Raw genomic sequence first — 23,502 nt, forward strand, 5'->3', positions numbered from 1 at the left:
GATCGCAGCAGGTATCGGAGATACCTGCTGCGGTCCCTCCTTCATACATTCGGGGGATACTAAGTATTTGAGGTAAACCCCCGAAAACAGGTGTTTTCGGGGAATTTACCTCATATGATCTTTGATAAATGGGCCTCACAGTCTGAGTGACAAGTTGTCATACTTGCTCCAAACAAAAGCACAGAGTGGTTTGTACTGTAGATACATACAAGAGGGGCAGTGATGTCACAGCAACTCAACTGACTGAAGTCTCAGCTTCCTGACCAGTATTAGATCCCTTTAAACACATGTCCTAAAAGAGGCGGTGACTTTAGTGGTCAGTAAAGGAGTGACACGGTAATACTTGTACTCTTAAACTTTATTTTTGATCAGGGGAGCAGCAGAATGTCAGGTTAACACTTTGAAATCTTCAGGCACAAAGTAAAACATATAAACAATTTTAGAATTAATGAACATTTTAAAATGGATCTACTTTTCCCTACACTCAGTTGCATGCATCATTAACATATTTACCAGAGTGAAGCAGGCGTTCTAGAAACTAAGCTAAAAAACAAACACACTGTACATTTGTAGGTCTCTAGGCTACAGTACCTGGCACTAAATTTCCAGGTCTTTTGTAAAAACAGGTTTGAACCATTGCAGTTATTTTGAGTTACTACAGTAGGTTACTGTAGGTTTCTTTTGCCTATTTAGCAGTTATATGCTATAGACTGTTGTACCAGAGGGGATAATATCTGCACAAATGTAAGTTATTACAGTATGAAGACTTCACAATACAGATTACAGTGCGATTCGAAGATAGATTTATATTATTTCCTAAACACATAAACGGGAGTATGCATTGTTGTCCAACTAATTCGTAGATGTGATAATACAATTAGCACAAGCGATGTCCACTTGTTAGAAAGCCGGTGGTGGAGGATATAGATGGCATGGGTCGGCAAGACTGGAAAAGGGCCTTCATCATATTTCTCTGTGTGCAGAAACAGAACCGTCAAAAACAGTACATAGATCTAAAACAAATAACCCTCCTAGAATTCCTGCAGTCCTAAAGTCTGAGTCCATGGGGTCTATTTACTAAGCAGTGTTAGAAGACAGAGTGAAAAGTGATAAGGAAGTGAGAAGGTGCCAGTCAATCAGCTCCCAACTGTCATCTCACAGGTTGTTTGAAAAATGACAGTTGGGAGCTGATTGGCTGGCACCTTATCACTTTTCACTCTGTCTCCTTACACTGCTTAGTAAATAGACCCCCATATCTTGTGTAAATCTAGTGAATCCACCTACAGCCAGCCACTTTCTTCCTCATAAGGTCTCCTCAGTGTAGGATAGGACTTTATGGTCAGTATGTTAAGTTTTATAAAGACTGTACCCTGAAACAGTGAAAAAAGGTACTTCGACTTGAAATAATCAAGAACAGCATCAAACTGCTTGTCAGAGGGTACAGAGGGCCTGATTCAGAGATGGACGCTCTGACAGAGCGCTCACTCTGAATCTGGGCGTCTTTTTTTTTTTTTTTGGTGCGGCCTCCTGGCCGCTCATATAGCTGTGGGTGACCACCCACAGGTATTGCGAGCGGCCAGGTTGATAGTCGCGATGGTCTCGACCATCGGGCATGCGACAAGGCCCTTGCAGTAGGGTCTCGTCTGCCGCAAGCCCCAGTGAGCTTCCGGTTCTAAATAGAGCCGGAAGCTCACCACTGACATCACTAGTGATGTCAGTGGGGCCGCCCCCAAACGGAAAGCGTTCCGTCAGGAACGCCTCCGTTTGGCCCCCCTGCCCGCCTACCAAATGGGACGAGCTGTCAATCACCATCGACAGCTCGCCACCTTTGGTGCGAGACCCGGAGCGACAGAGCGCCCGTCACTAGCCGGGTCTCGCGCATGCGCACGACAGAGCCGGCTCCATCGTGCGCATGCCCAGTGGGCAAACATGGACCTGGTTGCGAGCGCTCAGTGCTTGCAACCGGGTTTGAATCAGGCCCAGAGTACAGTAGTGATCTTTTTTGTAAACACAAAGATAATTTAAAAATGGCTTACAAATAACACATTGGGGATGATGCAATTGTTTTTGCGCACCCGATTTCCCATCTAAAGTGATTGGAGATCGGGGTGCAATATTCAATTGTTTTTGGGTGCCCATGCTCATGTCGCATCCAAATAGGCTGGATTTAGCAGCGTAAAGTGGCTAAACCCATCTAAAGTTGTGGTTAGAGAGCCCAAACCGCTTATCGCACATTTCCTGCTCGCCACCTCAGGAGGCGGCGAGCAGAAATGCCGGAGCTGGTGGCTCTCACGCCGGAACGGAGTAACAATTGAATTGATCCATCGGGCGCCAATCACTGACAGCTGCCAATAACAATTGAATCACCCCCCCCATTGATATATTAATGGTATGTACAACAAAAAAGTTGCAGATCTCATCAGGACACAATTACTCTCAGTAACAAATGTCACAGACTTGAGACAAAAAAAAAAAATCTTGTGTCTGTTGTGTAACTCGTGCAAACATGTTTTTGATTTCCTGTGAACTTTATAAAAAATCTCAATTCATGGAGGACATGGAACAGAGGGAAAAAATATGTGGATACGTATCAAGTAAAGTGCAGAGTGAAAGACATATAGAATATTCTTGGTTCCATATACTTTTATAAATGGTCCCCTGAGTCTGTGAAGTTGGCCCCTGGGTATAAGATAATATGATCTTACCTCCAAACTCCTCATATGTTAGAGCAAGGATGGCGCATTACAGCAGCTCCATTTTCAGCTGAAAGAATAGGTCAAATAAAAATGGAAAGAAAAAAAAAAGATACAGTAAGCAACAAGATACAAAGAACATCTTACGTCAACTACACAAAGGAACCAAATATTAAGAACGATGCAGAAGTTAGCTGTATTTAAAAAATAATATGTGTCAGTAAGTAATGAATGCACCTGTGCACCTGTTAGGGGACATGGAATATGTGACCTGTTTGAGGCCCTGAGGACCGGGTTTGAGAAACACTGCAGTAAACTAATTAGGCCACACCCATTTAGCCAACGAGTAAGTGTCTGTGTGTGTCCAGAACCTTCATAATTCATGTGTCCTTGATTAAGGGATATTGTAGCAACCCTAGCTTAAGATTTCTACTTGGTGGTGGATCACTGACTGTATGAGGGCCTCATAAATAGACACTATATTTTTTAATCTATTGTAGATTCCATGTTTGATTTGAGAAGTATTGCATATAAGTGATACAATGCAAATATTTAACAATCGTACAAGTCAATCCACATTGTCCTTCACCAATACGCACCGAAGACACCTGTTTTTTGTGAAATATACAGTTTACCTGTCTCATAGTAATCCCAGGCTTTAGCAATTTTTGGTTGGAAATTCAATACCATTGCAGTCATTTCTAGTTTTAGAGAGAAGCTGAGGACATCACTGCCGACCTGTAGACACAAGGAAGACAAAGGTTAGAAGATCTCCTAGAACATGATGAGTCAAACCGTATACTTGCACTCTTTGAGAGGGTTGGTGCTTTTTATTGTAAGTCATGTTCCACAAGCCATGCCAACTCAAAATAGGGAAGCTGGTTATGTAAACTAGTGCCAAGCAAGCCAACAATTAATATAAGGTACATATACCCATATCACACTGAAGGAGCAAGTGAGGTATCCAAGTGACAGAACTCACAAGATCTGATAGGTAGGTCAACAAGCTCCACAACACATCCAAGGAGAGATGTGCTGGTACTTTAATTGAGGGCATAAGGGTGATATCTGGATTGTTTAAATACATGAAGTAAAGAAAAATGTTCCACAATAATAATTAAAATAATAATAAGACAGAATATTACTAATAATAACATTATTTGTATTATTATTATTATTATTATTAATAATAATAATAATAATAATAATAATCTTCAGTTGGAAAGAGAAAGTCATACTTAGTTTGTTTTTGTTTTTTTAAAAGCCAAAAAACAGCTCTTTATTGAAACATGGATTTATGGGTAAGAGTTGCCAGCTCAGAGACCTGTCCCTCGGAAATAGGTTAGAACACGTAGGAAAAAAATTCTCACTCACAACAGGACCTTAGATCTAGGCTCAGGTCCCATTGAGATATACTGTAGGAGAATGATTGGGTAGCAAAATGCCTGTACTTTGGAGAAGCAGCATTTGTAATCAACTATCACTGGCGGGCAAAAAAATAAAAACAAACAATTAACACACTTACTGATATGGTGATAATGGCAGAGATCTATATCCATCAAATCGGCACTAGGACTTGAAAAATGTGGGGATATAGAGACCAAAGTGCCAGCCAGAGAAAAGCAGACTCAGTAGATCTAAAACAACTTCTATTTTCTCTAGGGGTCTGTGATAGGATCACTGGTAAAATGGTCAGTGACAGGGACATTTATCCCAGATTCCTGTCTCATGTGTTTAAATCCCCAGGAGAAAATCTGCAGTGTAGCAGGCTTGAGTCTCGGCTTTTTGAAAAGCCGGTTTGGGACCTGGGGGTTGTGGGTGAGAGGAGAGGGAGGGCTCCACCCACGGCCACTCCAGGTTTTGGTTCTCTTAGCCTGGTAACAGGCTTATTAGGGCTTCCACCTGAGAGTGGCCAAGATAAGCATAATGTGTTGAGGGCTGATTGTCTCACCTGGGAGAGCAGACAGGGAGTTTGCTCAGAGACACTGGAAAAACCTAACTGTGAGTGTTGTGCTGTGCCTTGGTTACTGGTGAAGGCATTAGGCCCTGCCAGGTTCTGGTAGTGAGGGAACTACCTGTGAAGTTAGTGCCCCGACAGGGCTAGGATTTATGTTTATGTTTTCTTTATGTTATTTCGGACATTGTACAATAAAGACTGGCGCCGACCAGCTTGTACTTGCATCCAGACTGGTGTGCTGCTTCCCTGCTGCTGTGGGTGTGTGTAAGAAAGGAGTCCTTCTACCCCGGAGAGGGACCCCCTAACCTGACTGTGTCACAATATGGTGGAGAATGCGGGCACCCACACACACTGAAGTTGCAGCAAGAGGAAAACTTTCCATTTAAAAATTAAAGGGACAGACACCCAATTTGTGAGTGTGGAAATAACACTGTGTCCTTGGAGTCCCATAGAGGGGGCGTCAGCCAATGCGCAGAGAGGCAAGGTTCAGCTTCCAACCTACACCCCAGGCCAAAATGGAGGACATTATTAAGGCCTTGCTCCAAGCTACAGCAGCTCAGCAGGAAGCTACCAGGTCTCAGCAGGAGACTAACAAACTTCAGCAGGAGTCCACCAGGGTGCAACTGTTGGCCTTGGAGACAGCCCAGAGGCAACAACAGGTCGCCGTCGAGGAAAGCCGCCAGGCCTTAGTGGAAAACAGCCGGGCCTTAGCGGAAAACAGCCAGGCAATAAAAGAGGTGTACAGCACCTGGTCGCCCAGCCCAGAGATGTTACTGCTGGTCCTCCCACCACCACTCACTCCATACGAGCCAGTCACTTCCTCCAAAAGATGACTTCGGGCGATGATGTGGAGGCCTATCTCGCCGCATTTGAAAGAACGGCCGAAAGGGAGAGTTGGCCTAAGGAGCAGTGGGCAAGTCTGGTGGCACCTTTTTTGTCTGGGGAGCCACAAAAGGCCTATTTCGACTTATGCCTGGCTGATGCCAAGGACTATAAAAAACTAAAACAGGAGATCCTAACTCGCTTGGGAGTCACCTCCTTTGTTCATGCCCAACGGGTCCACCGCTGGGAGTTCCATATGGACAAGCCTCCACGTTCACAGATGCATGACCTCGTCCATCTGTCCTCAAAATGGCTACAGCCCAAGATGCTGACGGGACCAAAGATTGTGGAAAGGGTCATGATGGACTGGTACCTGCGATCGGTACCTGCGACTCTGCGCAAGTGGGTGAGCCATGCAGACCCTAAGTCCGCGGACCAGTTGGTCGAGCTGGTGGAGAGGTACGTGGCGGCTGAGGAGCTGAATAGTATGCCCCGATGGCACACCGGCGAACTCCCACAGACACTGGTAAGACTGTTCCAGGGGAGAAGGGTGCTGGGCGGTGGAATGTACCTAAGACTGAGGGTGTAGAACCTGGAGACAGGCCTGCCAGGCCAGGAAGGTTCTTGCCCTGTAAACTACTAGACATTAATATGATTCAGTGTTTCCGGTGTGGTGACTTCGGCCATATTTCCGCTAATTGTTCACTTACAACTGAACCTATGCAATGTGATACTGCTCATGTGTACCGCAGGGCGTCTTTCTATGCACAGACAGCCTGTACGGCTGACCGGCAGGCTGAGAATGATAAGCACATGTGTGTACTCACTGTAGATGGCAACCGAGTAGAGGCACTGTTAGACTCTGGTAGCTTGGTGACACTTATAAAAGCTGAGCTGGTGAACCCCTTGAGGCATACAGGGAAAACTGTTGGTGTGACCTGCATACATGGGGATACTCAATATTGTTACTGCCGAGGTGAACATCGAGACACCATGTGGTTCTGCTATAGTTTCTGTGGGTTTGGTGCCTGGTCTGATGTGCGATGCAATATTTGGGAGAGACTTTGCTCACTTCTGGAAGTTGTGGGAAAGCCGTTTTGTTCCAGAAGTGAACAACCCCGATCCATTTGAGAAGGTTGTCGATGTAGTGGAGGAGGGAGTTTCTTCTGAGTCAGAGGTACTCCCTTTTTCTACTATGATTGGTGAACTAGAGAATGCGGAGCGTGACGGTGGCCCGCCAACTGATGTGCCTCCCATTGAGGTGGAACGTGTTGTTGGGCCAGTTGATCGTCTGCCTGATTTAGAGGTCAGAAGAGAGGTCTTTGCCGTGGAGCAGTTGAATGACCCTGCTTTGGTAAAAGCCAGGGAGAATGTAAATTAGTTGATGGTAAACCCGTAGACCCTGAGAGTCCTTTGTCCTATTCCCACATGGCAATGTGTCAGGATTTGTTATATCAGGTAACTAAGAAGGGGGAAGATGTTGTGGAACAGGCTCAACAGGCACGGCAGAGGGTATACAACCGCAATGCTCGGTTACGCAGCTTTGCTCCCGGGGACAGAGTGTTAGTGTTGGTTCCCACTGTGGAAAATAAACTTTTGGCTAAATGGCAAGGCCCCTTTGAAATCTTAGAAAGAGTGGGACAGGTCAATTACAAAGTTTACCAGCCGGGGAAAAGAAAGCCGGAACAGATATACCATATAAATCTGTTAAAGCCCTGGAAAGATAGAACGGTACTGTCGGCCGTCCGAGCCCCTCCAGTAAAATCAGGGCCCTTAGTTCCCAAAGTGACAGTGGCAAAAACCCTGTCAGCAATTCAACAACGAGAGGTCAAGGAGTTTCTGGTCAGATCTAGGGTGCTGTTCTCTGACGTACCTGGGAAAACCTCGGTCGTTAAACATGACATCATCACTGACCCAGGGGTTAAAGTTAATCTAAAGCCCTATAGGTTACCAGAAGCACCAAAAGAATCGGTGTCGAAAGAAATTAAAAATATGCTAGAGTTAGGGGTTATTGAAGTATCACATAGTGAATGGTCAAGTCCCATTGTGTTGATTCCAAAGCCCGACGGGAGTGTGACTTCCAAAAGTTGAACAGTGTTTCAAAATTCGATGCCTACCCGGTGCCACAGTGGAGAAGGAAGCGTTGGCCATAAAGTGGGCGTTAGAGGCTCTCAGGTACTACTTGGTTGGTAGAAAGTTCAAATTGATCACTGACCATGCCCTTTGAAGTGGATGTCCGAAAATAAGGACAGTAATGCGAGAATTACGTGACGGTTCTTGGCGTTACAAACTTTTAAATTTTCAGTGGAACACAGGCCAGGGGGCCTGTTATTTAATACAGATGCGTTGTCATGCGTTCATTGTTTGGGGCTTCAGTTGTTCCGCCCCATAGGTCGAAACAAAGGGGGGGAATATGTGATAGGATCACTGGTAAAATGGTCTGTGACAGGGACATTTATCCCAGATTCCTGTCTCATGTGTTTAAATCCCCAGGAGAAAGTCTGCAGTGTAGCAGGCTTGAGTCTCGGCTTTTTGAAAAGCCGGTTTGGGACCTGGGGGTTGTGGGTGAGAGGAGTGGGAGGGCTCCACCCACGGCCACTCCAGGTTTTGGTTCTCTTAGCCTGGTAACAGGCTTATTAGGGCTTCCACCTGAGAGTGGCCAAGATAAGCCTAATGTGTTGAGGGCTGATTGTCTCACCTGGGAGAGCAGACAGGGAGTTTGCTCAGAGACACTGGAAAAACCTAACTGTGAGTGTTGTGCTGTGCCTTGGTTACTGGTGAAGGCATTAGGCCCTGCCAGGTTCTGGTAGTGAGGGAACTACCTGTGAAGTTAGTGCCCCGACAGGGCTAGGATTTATGTTTATGATTTCTTTATGTTATTTCTGACATTGTACAATAAAGACTGGCGCCGACCAGCTTGTACTTGCATCCAGACTGGTGTGCTGCTTCCCTGCTGCTGTGGGTGTGTGTAAGAAAGGAGTCCTTCTACCCCGGAGAGGGACCCCCTAACCTGACTGTGTCACAGGGTCTTTGAAGGGTGCTGCTTCTGATGAAGGATTCCGAGATATGTTTGGGGAGTGGGCAGATCCAGAGAAACGATTTCATGCAACTCCGAGATCGTCTGGCCAAAAAACTCTAGGTGATGTGTTGATTTCTAAAACCAGTGCGCAAGTTGACCTTTATCTTGGGGGATTTTATATCTATCTTTGAAGAAAATGGGCAAACAAAAAAAAAAAGAATGTGTTTTCGGGTAATAAACTTTCAACTTTTTACCTCAGAAAGCTCCATGATTAAACCAAGACCTAGCCCTGGCAGGTTCTAGGAAGAAAGTCCAATCCATAGACTAGACAATGTAGTAATGGTCTGTCTAAGGAATTGCTCTTAAGGATTCTAGTTATCTCTGCCTCTAGTGCAGTACCTACTGTATCTCCACCTCACCTTCCATGGTCAAAGCAAAAAAAAAATCTAATTTGCATTTACCTCTCTCTTGCAATATTAAAAGGATTTTATGGTTAGGCAAGAACAAAGAGGAAGGACCAATACTCCACTGACCACAGGGTGAATTATGACAAATGAAGAAGGATTAATAGCAGATACCACACAGACTTGTTCAGCATGGTGTAAAAGTGTTTAGTTACAAAACGTCTCATATACTATAACAAAATGTGAATTTGTATAATTTTATGTGTGTATATATATATATATATATATATATATATACACACACACACACACACACACACATATACACACTCCTGGCATGGCACTCCCATTCAAGCAAAATTGTAAACCGCGGTGCCAGTCATAGAATAAAATGGTAGATACAAGGCAGCGGCACTCAGCAGGATCACTCAAAAAAAAACAATCATATGGCATGATCGACGTTTCGGGTTTATTGCAACCCGTCTTCAAGATACACCAACGGTGTTGGTGTATCTTGACGGGTTGCTATAAACCCGAAACGTCGATCATGCCATATGATTATCTTTGAAGAGTCTTTTGTTTGAGTGATCCCGCTGAGTGCCGCTGCCTTCTTTCTACTATATACTGTATATATCAACCACATGTAAACATTGCAGAATATCTAGGTACTGTATTAAAGCTGCACAGCCAAGAACCTTCCAGGATCCAAGTAACCGCACATCACTGCTGCTGGAGGAAGCTGCTCTTTCCATTGTCTTTCAATCAAAGGCTCTAATAATATTGCTTCACATAAAGGCCTGGGCACTAGCTAATATTGTGGGAGGTAGTGACCAATATGTACTCTTAATCGCACACCACACACACGAATGTCCTCTATAAGATTACACTGAATAAGGGCACCACAAGGGAATAGAAGTAAACAGCCATGTGTAGATGAATCATCTCCTTATACTATCAAAATGCCATGCACACCCCAGAACCTGTGCACCTTTGCTGAAGAAACAAGCTCAGTTGACTCACGTAATTAAGGTAGATAATGAGATTGCTGTTCTTCTGTTCAACTTTGGGCACCTGTCTTTTCAGCTGTGAAAAGAATACATGATTTATGAAAAAGACACCAAAATAAATTACAAATATACAGTATACTGCCATCCATGTACCACCCAAATAATCCAAGGCCTGACCCATTCTGGTTCCAATTGTGTTTCCTCCCCCCTCCCCCTCCACATTAGTACACTTGTGAAATCTGCTCCAACTGGCATTTGTCCAAACCAGCCAGTTACCATGCTGGTTAGTGGGGGGACATCTGCTGAAAGAATAACAGTGAGCATAGAAATCTCTGAAGCGCTACTAGAATACCATATGACAATCAACTTCTGATTTGATATACTGTATATTGTGAATATAAGTTTAAAGGAAATTTCCTTCGGCGTCTCCCATACACAATTAAACAAATGGCATTTACAATCGATCCATACCTCCATGAGTGACTGGTGTTCCACAGTGTACCCGGATAGCAGGTCTAGGTCTATTAAAGCCATGTTAGACTGCTTCTGCATGCCATTATAGCTGCAACAATTGCGGTGAGAAAACACAATAGATTAGATGTCAATTGAAGTTTGCCAAGTGGACTCAAAACCAAAAATTTGTCTAAGACCTTTAAGCACTATTTTGGATAATCCGTTTTAGAACACCAATAATGTATGGGGCTTTAGGTTATTGAATTTTGACATATAAAAATACAATAAGACAATAATGCATATAAATTATACAACACATGACCCTAATAGACCTGTTTTTCCCCCCACCACTAAAATGGGAAAAACCATGTGAAATCCACCTCCTGTATTTTATCTCTAGAAAGACTGTCCTGCCCAGTCTTCATTCATTTATCCTTCATACTCAAATGTGAAAGCAGCTGATCCCTAAGGTACGTCTATATATTTTGTGCATCTCTAATCATGGACTCATCATAACCAAGTATGTACAATAAGGGGGAGAGGAACATGCATAATAATGTATGGCCATGCACTCCATACCTCACATTGACCTGTACCGGAATGGTATATGCTACTCCATTGACACAGCTCTCAGGAGAGGTACTGACTGACAGTGAGAAGGCAGCGTTTTCCTGACGCACTGGTACATTGAATTCAACGGCCGTCTGTAGCAAGAAACAAAGCATACAGATACACATTACCAAGTAGTCAATGTATATATAATTATTTAAAATACAGTATAATTTACACAACACAGTTCATCAGAAGTCTTTGTGCTCATGTAAAAGCTGCTCCCTCCTACCTGCAATTTTCACTATACATTTAAGTAAAATACTTTAAGCAATATTGAACACATTTGTCAGCGATTAAGATCCTGCTGAAAATCTTAATGATAACAGTGTTCCAGCACCTATGGACCACAGGCCTTATCACAATATTTTGCCGTCTTGCACCAAAATTTCTGCTTAACCCTCATTTAGGTCTTAATCATTGTAAGAGATGACAGGAGGGCAATTATAACTAGGGATGTGCGTCGGACCATTTTTGCCGGATTTGGTTCTAATTAGGGGTGAGCGGGTTCGGTTCTACTCGGTTCCGTTCGGATTTAAATACCGAATCTTATTGGCTATCCAAAACTCGTGACAGCTGATAGCCAATAAGATTCGGTTTTTAAATCCGAACGGAACCGAGTAGAACCGAACCTGCTCATCCCTAGTACTAATTCATTGTTTGGATTTGGATTTGCCAAACTTGCCGTGACTGGATTTGGATTTTTTACAAAAATTTCCAAAAAAAAAGCTAAAATCACATAAAAATTGGCTCTTTTTTCTTCCTAGACTATTATTAACCTCAATAACATTAATTTCCAGTCATTTACAGTCAATTTAGACCACCTCACAGCTCACAATATTGTTTTCACCATTATTGGCCAAAGGTTGCAGTGAGCCGACTGGTTACTAAGCGTCAGAGCAGCGGCGCAGTGGCACAGACTCCACAGTGTAAAGCACATCTATGAAACATTGCCACACAGCAGTGGCAGAAATGAAAGGTAGTGCAAGATGGAATTGTCCTTGGGCCCTCCTACCCACCCAGTGGAGTACAGCCAGCAGAGTCAAAGTACTTGTATACACAGTGGGCTACGGCCCAAGGAGTCACAGTACTTGTATACACAGTGGGCTACAGCCAAAGGAGTCACAGTACTTGTATTTGTTATACACAGAGGGCTATGGCCCACAGTCATGGTGCTTGTATTTGTTATACACAGAGGGCTATGGCCCACAGTCACGGTGCTTGTATTTGTTATACACAGAGGGCTATGACCCACAGTCACGGTGCTTGTATTTGTTATACACAGAGGGCTATGACCCACAGTCACGGTGCTTGTATTTGTTATACACAGAGGGCTATGGCCCACAGTCACGGTGCTTGTATTTGTTATACACAGAGGGCTATTTTTAATTTTTCTTTTTTCTTTTTAACACACAGCCACTTCTTGTAGTCAGTGTACCCCCTTACACAGTCGCAGCCACTTGTGAGTCTCTGGATCCAGCACTTAATCAGCAGAGTATAGCGCAGCGTGCAGGGTGCCCCCTTACATATACAGTCACTTTTGCCAGCGCAGCCACTTAGCAGGGTATAGTGCAGCATCAGCGTGTGTGTCCCTATACAGCCACTCACTGATCAGCGCTAGTGATCTAGCCACTCAGTGCCCCCTCAGCCCAGTTGCAGAGTAGCACGCTGTCGGAGTGTGCAGGACAAATGGCGCCGAGTTGCGGGACTTAGCGCCTCGAGACGCTGACGTCGGGCTCGGAGTGGGGATCCGAGTCGGTGGGAACACTCGAGCCTCAGCTCGGTTGGATTTGGATCCCCACTGTTCTGAGTTTTTCATGCATCAGCCCTTAATGCAGCATCTGATGTAACAAGCCACCACCAACCAGTCACACATTGCCATTTTGAAACCATGATTTTTTTATTTAAGTTGCAACATTAACTAAGCTCCATTGACAGCCTAAAATAAAAGTAGAAGACATTTTTTATTTAGTTATGCTTTATTTTTAGATCGGCTTTTTTTTTTATATTACATTTGTAATGCTGTGTTAGACAGTAACTTGCATAAAAAAGTTGTGGCATTTTCCGAACTAGTCCGCAGAACATTCGCCTAGTTCCTCTTGATCAGTGATAAAAGTAAAAAAAAGTTATCGTAGCCACAATTCAATATTTTGGATCTACCGTATGGCAGATGGGTAATACTCAACTGCCGCAGCGAGCGTTACTGATCGCTTCGGAGCTTCCCAACAGTTAGCACAAAAGATAACAAAGTTAATCAAAAGCCAACTAAAGTATAACAACTAAAAACCTGGTGATGACGTGTACACATATCGCTGCAATAAGTGTTAAGGCCCCCATACACCTACGCGATTTCAGCACGATTACACGATTTTCGACTCGCCGTATGATCGAACTTGTAAGAAACGTGTGTATTTTTACTATGAAATTATCCGATGCGCGCTCCCGCTGTTCGTACAGTCGTCTCTTCTGATCATATTGTGCAGCACATCTTGCCCGTCGTATCCGTATGAGGATCGTGCCGTTTATTTTGTTCATGCGATCCATCGTGTGGCATTTCAAGTCCTTTCAGTGACTGTTTCCCTGATGAGCCCCTGATGAGCCTGTGAGACAAAGGATCGATCTTACGACTGATCCTGTGCTAGAAAAACCACAAACATGCTGCCGGGACAGCCAGGGAGCTCCGGGAGAATCGTAGGGAAAACGTATCATTCATCTGATCTTATGCTGGTCGTTTAGGTGTATGGGCCTTATTAGGTTCATAAACGGGCCCCTATGTAACCTGGAAGCGGTTGGAGTGAAAGGCTGTCTAGTCACTTTATGGCAAGGATAGAAAATCCTTACACAAGCTTGTTCATTATATACTGTATGCGTTAACTGTAAAATAGGATTAAGGAGGAATAAATGCAACATTGTTACCTGGAGCAGCACACAACCTGTCCCACTGATGGTAGCGATATAGTTTCCAGGTATCTGGGACAGTGGCTGAGTTTGGACCAGAAGTCTGTTGTCGGTGTTAACGTTAATCTCTCGGAGGATATTATCTGCAAGTTTCACTTGGACAGCAACATTGGTATTTTTCTGGTAGACCAAAGCAGCAAAAGCAGAGAGAGCTTTCAGAGACTCCATAGTGTCCTGAGGAAAAAGAGGAGCAATGCATTAATGTGTCGCTCTCCACACCATCCTGCCTCAGCCATCGCCACCTTGCCTACGTCCTCAGGTCCCCATTTACACACTCAATGCCTCATGTCATCTGTTTATCTTCCCTCCTAGATTATAAGCTCCTAGGAGCAGAGTGCTCCTCCCTACTGTCTCACAGCCCTCTTCTCTAGCACTTCTATGGCAGCCTCCACCTTCCCAGCTGTATTGTGTATGGAGAATTGTGGTGCTTTGTTACTTGTGCTCTATTTATGTTTTGGTTACTGTATTGTAATGTTCTGTGTACCCTGTACTTTCCTACTGTTGACGTATGTGCGGTGCTGCGGACCACTGGTGGTGCCCGATAAATAAAATGTAATAATGATAATAAACTCATCCATTTCCGGCATCCTCCGGGATTGGCATAGCATAAAGGGAAACGTCTGTTAGGGACATACAGTACACAAACTGCTGCAAGTTTTCCCCATTTCACCTTGATCTACACATATCCCAAAGCTGTAAAATAAAACCCCTTACAGGTGATCTAACCTGTTAGCGCTTCATGTTATAACCAAACGGCAGTGTAAGTTTTCAAAGACAGCAGGATATTTTTTTTCATTAAAATTATGACATCGTCCATAAACATGTTTGAAGCATTATTGCAACTATACAAATATTTCCCCGTTCCTCACCAACTAGCAGAAGGGACCCCTCCACTAAGAGCAATGTTTTTACAAAGGTGCAGCCCCCTTCAATCAGCCGTATGTTACATTTCAGACTGCCCAGGGGGCCCTGCTGGGCAAGTGGACAAAAGTGGGTATGTTTGAACACTCCTACAGCCCCGAATACCCCGGATGCCATCCCGAGCACCTTCACGATCATCTTTTATAAGTCGATAAATAGAAAATGCTAGGGAGGCAGTTCAGCCTATGACCTATAGTCACCTAGGGGACCAGTTATCAACTAATTTTATCATATGCAACAAGTGATAAATCTTATTGTGCATGATAATGGTGCTCCAGCCAATCCGCTCCAAACTATCGTCTGTTTGAAAAATAACAGCTGGGAGCTGATTGGCTTTAGCACCATTTTTCATATGCAACGAGTTTTGATACTTGTTACGTTGATAAAACTTGTCGACAAGTGGGCACCCTGGACTTCACTGAAATCCATTTGACAGCTAACATCATGTGATGAAAGGCTTCGGATTGCTTCTGTATATCTCCAACAGTCCAGTTATTGGCAGTGATGTGTGCTTCAAGTTCTAATTACTGTGAACAGTGTCAATGCTGGAGAAGGATTTTGTGCTATACTGGTCATCCTATATATCTTTGCAATCTATGAATGGTTTAATATTATTATTATCTTTATTATTCTCACCATCAACCACCTTTATTTATCTGGCACCACAAGTGGTAGTAACTAGCAGGGCGTGCGAGCTGCGCCATCGCCCAGGACGCAAGGCCCTCAGGTCGGCACCGTTACTGCCCAATGTCCCTGCATCTAGTTAGCAGGGTGCATAGAACGGCACTTTTTGGCCAGTAGCATTGCTTCAGTGCTGCTTAGAATGTCTTAAGTATGTTCCGAGCATGCACCCTACAGTGTGCAGAGCCAACCGTAGCATCCTCCCAGCGGTCATGGTATCTATCTATCTAGCGACACTGTTGAGAGGTGCCTCATTTCTCACATCGAATCGAGAACACTGGTTATTTCTGAAATGACGGGGCTCATGAATATTGGCTGGTTTCACAAAATGGAAATGTTTTTAATCTCTTTTGCAATGAAGTGTGTAGTCAGCGTTAATTTTAACGAAAGGGTCGGAGAATTTAAAAGTCTTCCTAAACAATATTACAAGTCAAGTGGAATCGGGTATGTGGCACGGACGAGCTGAGTGGGCGGAGTTAACACCCCACATTCCAGCTCATATGGCCATTGCCATTTTCATTTGTCTCAAGTAAACTTGATCCTTTAGGTACATTTAGGGGCCTATGTATCGAGCTGATTTTTACATCAAATTATGCAGAAACTGCAGTTTCTCCATAATTTTATGTATCGATCCTATGTACTAATAGCACAAGGCAGGAGATTTCACAGAAATCTCTGGCAAAGTGTTAATTAGCGCTGCAGATCGCAGTCCCCATTATTATCAATGGGGACTATGATTTAACCCCTATGTACTAATAGCACAAGGCAGGAGATTTCACAGAAATCTCTGGCAAAGTGCTAATTAGCGCTGCAGATCGCAGTCCCCATTATTATCAATGGGGACTATGATCTTACCCCTATGTACTAAACTCCAAAAAGCGAAGCTTTTCGGAGTTTAGCACCGGTAGTTTACACCATCTTCAGATGGTGTAAACAACTGTTTTTCTATGGGGTCTCCAGGGGATGGAGAGAACCCCGCATCCCCTGGCCAGTCCTAGAAGCTGCCCCTGTGCGCATGCATAGTGTCAGCTTCCCCTGGGGAAGTCCTTCACTTCTCATAACTGCCGGCGATATAACTCGCTGGGATAGTGGTTACCCCAACCGCTGTCCCTGCGAGTTCCCCATGGTACATAGCCGGGATATTTTTATTAAAAATGAAAATATCCCCGGCGAGTTGGACCATTAATAATCGCGCCAGTACCCTGATTCTTAATACATAGACCCCTTATTCTCTATTAGCATTATCTAAGGGACCGATTGCTCATCCTCCACAGTTCAAATGTATCACAGTGAAAACATATATTCATTGCTGTGCTTCTTTTAATTTTCACTGTATATCAATGAAGCCTTTTGTGTAAATGACTAGAAATAAGCGATACATTGCAACTGAAGATTGCAATAAATATCTGGAAAGTGTCACAGTGCCTTGTCCATGGACATGTATGCCCGCCAACAGCCACCTCATCTCACAAGTGTACTCTAGACTTCTAGACATTGTAACCTAATTGCAACAGGGCCATAGCTTAAGTCTACCCTGCTGCATAACATGATGGCGCAATAAATAATAAGTATCTTACCGATGTAGATCTGTAGGACCCAGATGAGCTCTGATGACTTGTAAGATAAAGAGCAACCGTCAACATGTAGCTTAATTCCTCTTCGGACGGATCAGGCCCCACAGCCAAGGCTTGCAGGACACGGGCCGTTATCTCAATTTCTGCTGATGCAGGTTTAGGAGCGAACAAATAGGGGGTCTGCCGCTCGGGTTTGATGGGACGCTCCCAGTGAATGGTGCCATCTGCAAGAGGTTAGAGAGGTAGAGGATGGGTTTCAGGCATTAATTACATAGAACGGTTTTTAGGCAGAAACTTCCCATTACGAGGTCCGTGTTGGGCATAGCACCATTGATTGATTTCATTTACGCTTATCAAGTTGGGAGGGTTATTATTTTTCTGGCTTATTGTTGTTCTCATTATCTTTTAGTGCACTTGTCACCGTGAATGAAAGAGGTCTTCCGCCTTCCAGGGGAGTCTCTTACACCTTACCGTAGACAGCAGCTCGCAATTCTCTTCATGTACCGAAGACTCCTGCTGGAGATTTGGTATAATGCATAGCACCACCAAGGGCAAGGAGGAATCCAAAATTACTATTTAGCCCTATGTGTTGAGAACCTCTTACCACTGTCTTTTCATACAGACTTTTTCATTATGATGTTTGCCGTATGTTGTATAGTGCTACAGAGTATGCTGGTGCTATAAAAATATGAATAAATAATGATTAACTTTGATGAGAGAATGAGGATGTTGGGATATGTGAGTGATGTGTGTGAGTTTGCATTCTACCCAAGTGGTTTCCCCCATAAGAGCTGACTACAGGCGGTGCTCTATCTCCCCCCTGTTATAATCATTCAGAGCAGCTACTGTATATATTGTCTACTGCCAGCCTAGACAACTGGTGGCTTTCCTGGTTAAAATTAAAACCTGGTGGGATAAGACTTGTAGTTTCACAACACCTGGCACGCCACAGGTTGCTCTGCCTGTTCTTCGGACAATGGGGAGATGTGTCAAAGAGTGGAGAAGTTACCCATAGCAACTAATCAGCTTCTACCCATCATATTATAGAATGCACTGTACTTGATAAATGCAAGCTAGAATGCAATTGGTTGATAGGGGCAAGTTCTCCACTTGTCCATGGCTCTACTTTTCAGGTACATCTCCCAATGTCTCAAAAATACACACTTAACACAACTCCCCAGATCAGGGGTAGAACTATGGGAGACAATGGAGGCGCCTGCCGCCGGGCTCCAGCTCTGAAGGGGCACCTCCTTCATTGTCCACAACATATTCACCCCACTTAGGGCTGTAATCATGTACCCGGAGTGTACCGTCACTGCCGCCCAATACATAGCACCCCTTCCCGGCACCTGAGAAGCCTCCATACACTAGTGGAGAGCTCCATGTCAGACCATCAGCTGCTGCCTTCGTCTATCTATAGCCTGTCTGCATGCGAATTGCTAGATTACAGTGTCCGCGGCTGTGACCGGGGGTGGGGGGGGGGCACCAAATTATAACTGGCCTCCGGGGCGTCTGGGATGAACTTACGCCACTGCCCCAGATAATGAAGCCTATTTCAGATGTCAGGCCATACTTTTCCCTTCCAGCTCTGTTATCCTAGTTTTTTTGGACTATGGTTGTTCTGGTAACAATTATGTTGGAATGAATTGGTGATAGATTAACAGTTCATGTAGGGCTTTGTTTGTCAAAGGGTGAAGCCAGTACCTTCCACAATTGCCAGGTCTTTCAGCTTTTCTAGCATTGCATTGCTCCGCTCCACATTCGCAGTCACCCGGAACGCATGGAACAGCACAGCCAGATTATAAACACTCTGATCTTGCCTAGAGGCTGTATCCAGGTATTCAAGAGCTTTACGAAGCATTGTTGGCTTTAAACAAACAGAAATTCATTTTAGAAATCATTTACATAAAAATTACATCAAAATAATAAAATATTCAAGCAGAAAAACAGCTTAAAAACAAACAATACCATCCAATTCAGGCAAGTATTGTATTTAATAACATATAATCCCTGGGTATTGCCAATTGGTAATCTGTAACTGTATACCATTTTACTAGAGAGATAAAGTGGTGAAGTTGTCCATAGCAACCATGAAACAGTTAGTAAATGATTGGTTGTTATGGGAAACCTCTCTAATTCATCGTTCTCGAAGGCTTGATAAATTTCCTGGCAAGTGAGCCTTCATCTTCACACCTCGATTTCTTCTTTTAGTTTTGTGAGACTTCTATTTTCAGTCCTGCCTCGTTCAGGTTTGGTTACAAATCAATTATAATTTTTAACCTTATGAGAGGTTTTAGCTCTATCAGTTTAAGAATATTTGCCTAACCATGTACCTAGACAGTTTCTGGGGGGAAGGGAAGGGAAGGGAAGGGACAGCATAAAGTTCTAGAAATCAACAAACAAAGATAAAATAATTCCCCACACACTCCTCAAACAAACAGCAGTATGAAGATTAGCAATAGGGTAGTGGTCACTGGTACTACAAACGATTCATGCATGGGGAGAAGGATGCCATAAGCCTGGCATAACTAAAGTGGCCCATATACCTATGGCCCCAATTCCCCATTCTGCTGATCCAACATGATCCACAGCCATTGATGATTGGCGATCCATCGGTGGATTGGGAGAAATTGAACATGTAAAAAAATCCACTACTCGCCGATTCAGACCATTTGTATGACATAAAATCAAAAATTTTCAACATGTTGACTATCCCTGATTCCACAAACCTGCCGTCAGCAGAACTAGGAATTACGGCAATCAGTCGCAGATGTATGGGCCCCATTAAATCACAAGGCTGGGAGCTGGATTGTGTGTTATGTCAGCTGTTGTGTGTTGCCCTATAAGATAGTTGGGGGTGTGGTTAGGATAAGGTTATAAATGTCTTCCTTTGTCAGGTTTCACCCTCTCTTCCCTATTTTGGTAGGTGTTTAGCATTAGAGTATGTCTTTGTGGCCGGAAAGAACAGCAGATCAGCGGCCTTGGGTGCGCTAAAAGTGGTTTGGGTGCACTCACCTTCATTGTCAGGCATAGAAAGCCTGTGTCAACGAAACAGGTACAGTGCACCACCTGCCCTGGTGTGTTTTTGTGATGGATGGTCAATTTTGTGAGGTCATAAAAGGGAGCCACCCTAAATACATTTGCTTTGTGTAGCTGATGACACACACTCAAGACACACATCAGCTGTTAGGAGGTTTAATAGATAATCACTTACAGATGCCGCATAGCTGGATTGCGACAGAACAACCACCACGGCCGCTGTAAAGGAGACTGTGCCCTCTGCACCACCCTGTAAGATAATTTATTTTACTATAGTTTCTACTATAACAGGATTCCCAAAAGCAATATTTGTTATTTTGGCTAAATTTAAAAATAAAAAAAGCAACAAAAAACACAACCACAAAATAATATCACATGAAATGTAAGACAAAAGTTGTTTGGTTCAAATCTCAATTTCTGTGCATGGGGAGGACCTTTGTTCTTGTGCCCCATAGGAAATAAGCTGGGTGTCTGGTACATTCATAGGGCCTGATCCAGACCCACTCGCGAGCGGCTGTCCGCTCGCAAGTGGGTCGATGGTGTGCACTACGCATGCGCACGACGGAGGGAGCTCCGTCGTGCGCATGCGCGAGACGCGATGAGCGAAGGACTTTCCTTCGCTCGTTGTGTCTGATGAAAGGGGGCGTGCTGTCGATGTTGATTGACAGCACGCCCCCTTTGGTGGGCGTGCCGGGGCGTGCCTGCCAGACGGAGGCGTTCCCAAGGGAACGCCTACCATCAGAAGCCGGACCCACTGACATCACTAGTGATGTCAGTGGGAGTGATTTTGGCTCTGATAGAGCCAAAATCACTCCTGGCCTTGCGTTTGAGAAACTCAACTGCAGGCTTCTGCTCGCACTGGCGATGGTCGCGATGGTCAAGACCATCGCAACCATCATCCTGCACGCTCGTGTAGGCTGTGGGTGGTGACCAACAGCTATACGAGTGTCCAGGAGGACGCTCCATATTTATGGAGGTGGGCCCTGATTCAGAGCGAGCGCTCTGGTCAGAGCGTCCGGCTCTGAATCAGGGCCATAGTCCGTATAGTCAGTACTGAAATAATTAATTTTAACCTCTGGATGTACGGTATTATGAAATCATGATTGAATGATGATTAAAAATGATTCTGAGAAAATGCAGTCGGAGCTCTTAGCCCTTGACCTCACCGCATATGACTGGGTGGAAGTACATCCTCTCCAGTAAACAAATACGTTTAATTTAGAGAGGTGTGCGGACCTCCCCGTGTTTGGGTTTTGGTTTTGCCAAAACCACCCTCCAAAAATAAAAAAGGAGTTGGTTTTGACAAAACTACCCTGAAGTGTTCTGGTTCTTTTCAATTTTGGTTTTCTTTAAAAATTTATAAAAACAGCTCAACTCGTGTAACTTGGACCTGTTTTGGTTCCTACAGTATTATTAACATCAATTACATTCATATTCAGTCAATTTTGACCACCTCGCAGCACCTGAACTCATGAGGGAGGGCATTAAATGCAATCCGTTTTTTAAATGCGAGTTCCGAATTGCGAGAAGACCAGAGTCAGAACTCAGGGCCTGATTCAGACCCGCTCGCAAGCGCTATGCACTCACGAGTGGGTCGATGTTTTCCCACTGCACATGCGCACGCCGGAGCCGGCTCCGAAGTGCACATGCTATGTCGCTCGCACCAAAAGGGGGCGGCTGTTGATTTTGATCGACAGCTCGCACCGTTTTGGAGGCGGGCAGGGTGGTGGCTGGCCAAACGGAGGCTTTCCCGACGGAATGCCTGCTGTTTGGGGGGGGCCCCACTGACATCACGAGTGATGTCAGTGGTGAGCTTCTGACTCTTAAGAGCCAGAAGCTCACTGAGGCTTACGGGAACAAGACCCTACCGCAAGGGTCTCGTCGCAAGCCCCGATGGTCGAGACTATCACCTGGCTGCTTGCAATAGCTGTGGGTGGTCACCCACAGCTATGCGAGCGGCCAGGAGGCCGCACAAAAGAAAAATGCCCTGATTCAGAGTGAGCGCTCTTTCAGAGCATCCGGGTCTGAAACAGGGCCTCAGTACTTACTGGGAATCCATTCGATTAGGGAACCCTAAAGTTCGGTTGTCTTCAGTTCTCTCAAAAACCAAACTGCTCATCTCTACTTTTAATACCCATGCAGTGGGGGAAATCAGAGGCGTCATGGGGGGTCTGGTGACAGCCGGTGCGCACTCCATATTCCCCTCACATGGTCGAGCCGTGCACATCTGAAAAGGGGTATGGTCTCTCATAAAGTGGCGTGGCCTTGTAGGAAATACCTCCTGGGATGTGCTGCCCCCGGTGGCTAGTGCCTGCAGTGTTAGCTCCTCCTCTATGACAGGGGCTGAGTGTTACAGAAGAATGTCACACTGCAGCACCAAGCTCCTGTCACTGAGGAAGAGCCGACATTTTTGTGTCACCCCTTCCGAGGGTGACACCCAGTGCGGCCCGCACCCCCCAGCACTCCCATAGCAACGCCACTGGGAAAAATATATAAAACCTCCTAAAGAGTAGAGAAGTGTAATAGTGGACAAGTGGAGAAATTGCCCAGCTTCTAGCTAGCAATTATAAAGTTCAGTCTATAAAATGACAGAAGCTTATTTGTTGCTATGGGCAACTTCTCCACTCTTTGAAAGGGTTGAAACATTTCCCCCTGTAAATGTAACTATGTTATAAATCAGAGGATAAGGTGTAAAAATATCTTGATGAACCTGAGGCACAGCAGCACTGCACCACATATCATTGCGGCTGTCAATGACCACTGAGGGAGTCAGGTACTGTTCATCATGTTGGTTTCTGCCCCCCATGATCTATACAAACAGAAGCCATAAGGTGACCGTACAATGCAGAGAGTGCATCTGCACTCTAATGGGAAGTGGGTCTAGTCCTGTTCGTGGTAACCACCAGCTTTTAAATCCTCATTTACCTTCAGGGCACTGTTAAAGAGTGTTCCCCTTGGCTCATAACTACCAGTCCTTAAATCCTGTAAGCTTTCCAGTTTCACCAAGGCTTGGTTTAAAATTGTCTGGTCAACATAGGTGTGTGGGACAAGTCTCTGGAAAGTGTCAAAGGTTAAGAGAGTCAACCTAAAGGAGAAATCAAAAAGCACAAATTGTCAAAGCAAAGCAACATCTAAAATAATAATAATAATAATAATAATAATAATAATAATAATAATACAAATGTTGTTTGTATTTCCTTAATTTAGGTAGGCCAAGGCAGGGATCATGTACTAAACAGGTGCCACAAAGTCCCTGTCCACCTGCTCAGTTTAACCCGTACGAACCCCAGTTTCTTTTCTGGTGGGGTGGTACATGGTAAATTTTCATAGAACGTATCTGCTGAGTTAATTTCTCTCTTGTTTGG

General features: G+C 44.5%; 1 protein-coding gene across 1 annotated transcript in view; it reads right to left on the reverse strand.

Moving 5' to 3' along the window:
• Positions 1 to 351: 351 nt before the first annotated feature.
• LOC148514825 (ovostatin-like) overlaps positions 352 to 23,502 on the reverse strand; it is a 106,073-nt gene continuing 82,922 nt past the window's right edge. The window contains exons 26-36 of the mRNA XM_088480948.1: positions 23,063 to 23,222; positions 20,313 to 20,387; positions 18,803 to 18,965; positions 17,102 to 17,322; positions 13,881 to 14,096; positions 10,935 to 11,059; positions 10,374 to 10,464; positions 9,916 to 9,978; positions 3,329 to 3,431; positions 2,706 to 2,763; positions 352 to 973 (exon numbers count right to left, since the gene is read on the reverse strand). Of these exons, the coding sequence (XP_088337074.1) occupies positions 2,717 to 2,763; positions 3,329 to 3,431; positions 9,916 to 9,978; positions 10,374 to 10,464; positions 10,935 to 11,059; positions 13,881 to 14,096; positions 17,102 to 17,322; positions 18,803 to 18,965; positions 20,313 to 20,387; positions 23,063 to 23,222 (1,264 nt within the window). The 3' untranslated portion in view covers positions 352 to 973; positions 2,706 to 2,716. The remainder of the gene's footprint in view (positions 974 to 2,705; positions 2,764 to 3,328; positions 3,432 to 9,915; positions 9,979 to 10,373; positions 10,465 to 10,934; positions 11,060 to 13,880; positions 14,097 to 17,101; positions 17,323 to 18,802; positions 18,966 to 20,312; positions 20,388 to 23,062; positions 23,223 to 23,502) is intronic.

This window comes from Taudactylus pleione, unplaced genomic scaffold (genome assembly GCF_031769625.1).
Source record: "Taudactylus pleione unplaced genomic scaffold, aTauple2 ptg000258l, whole genome shotgun sequence".
NCBI classification, from domain to species: domain Eukaryota; kingdom Metazoa; phylum Chordata; class Amphibia; order Anura; family Myobatrachidae; genus Taudactylus; species Taudactylus pleione.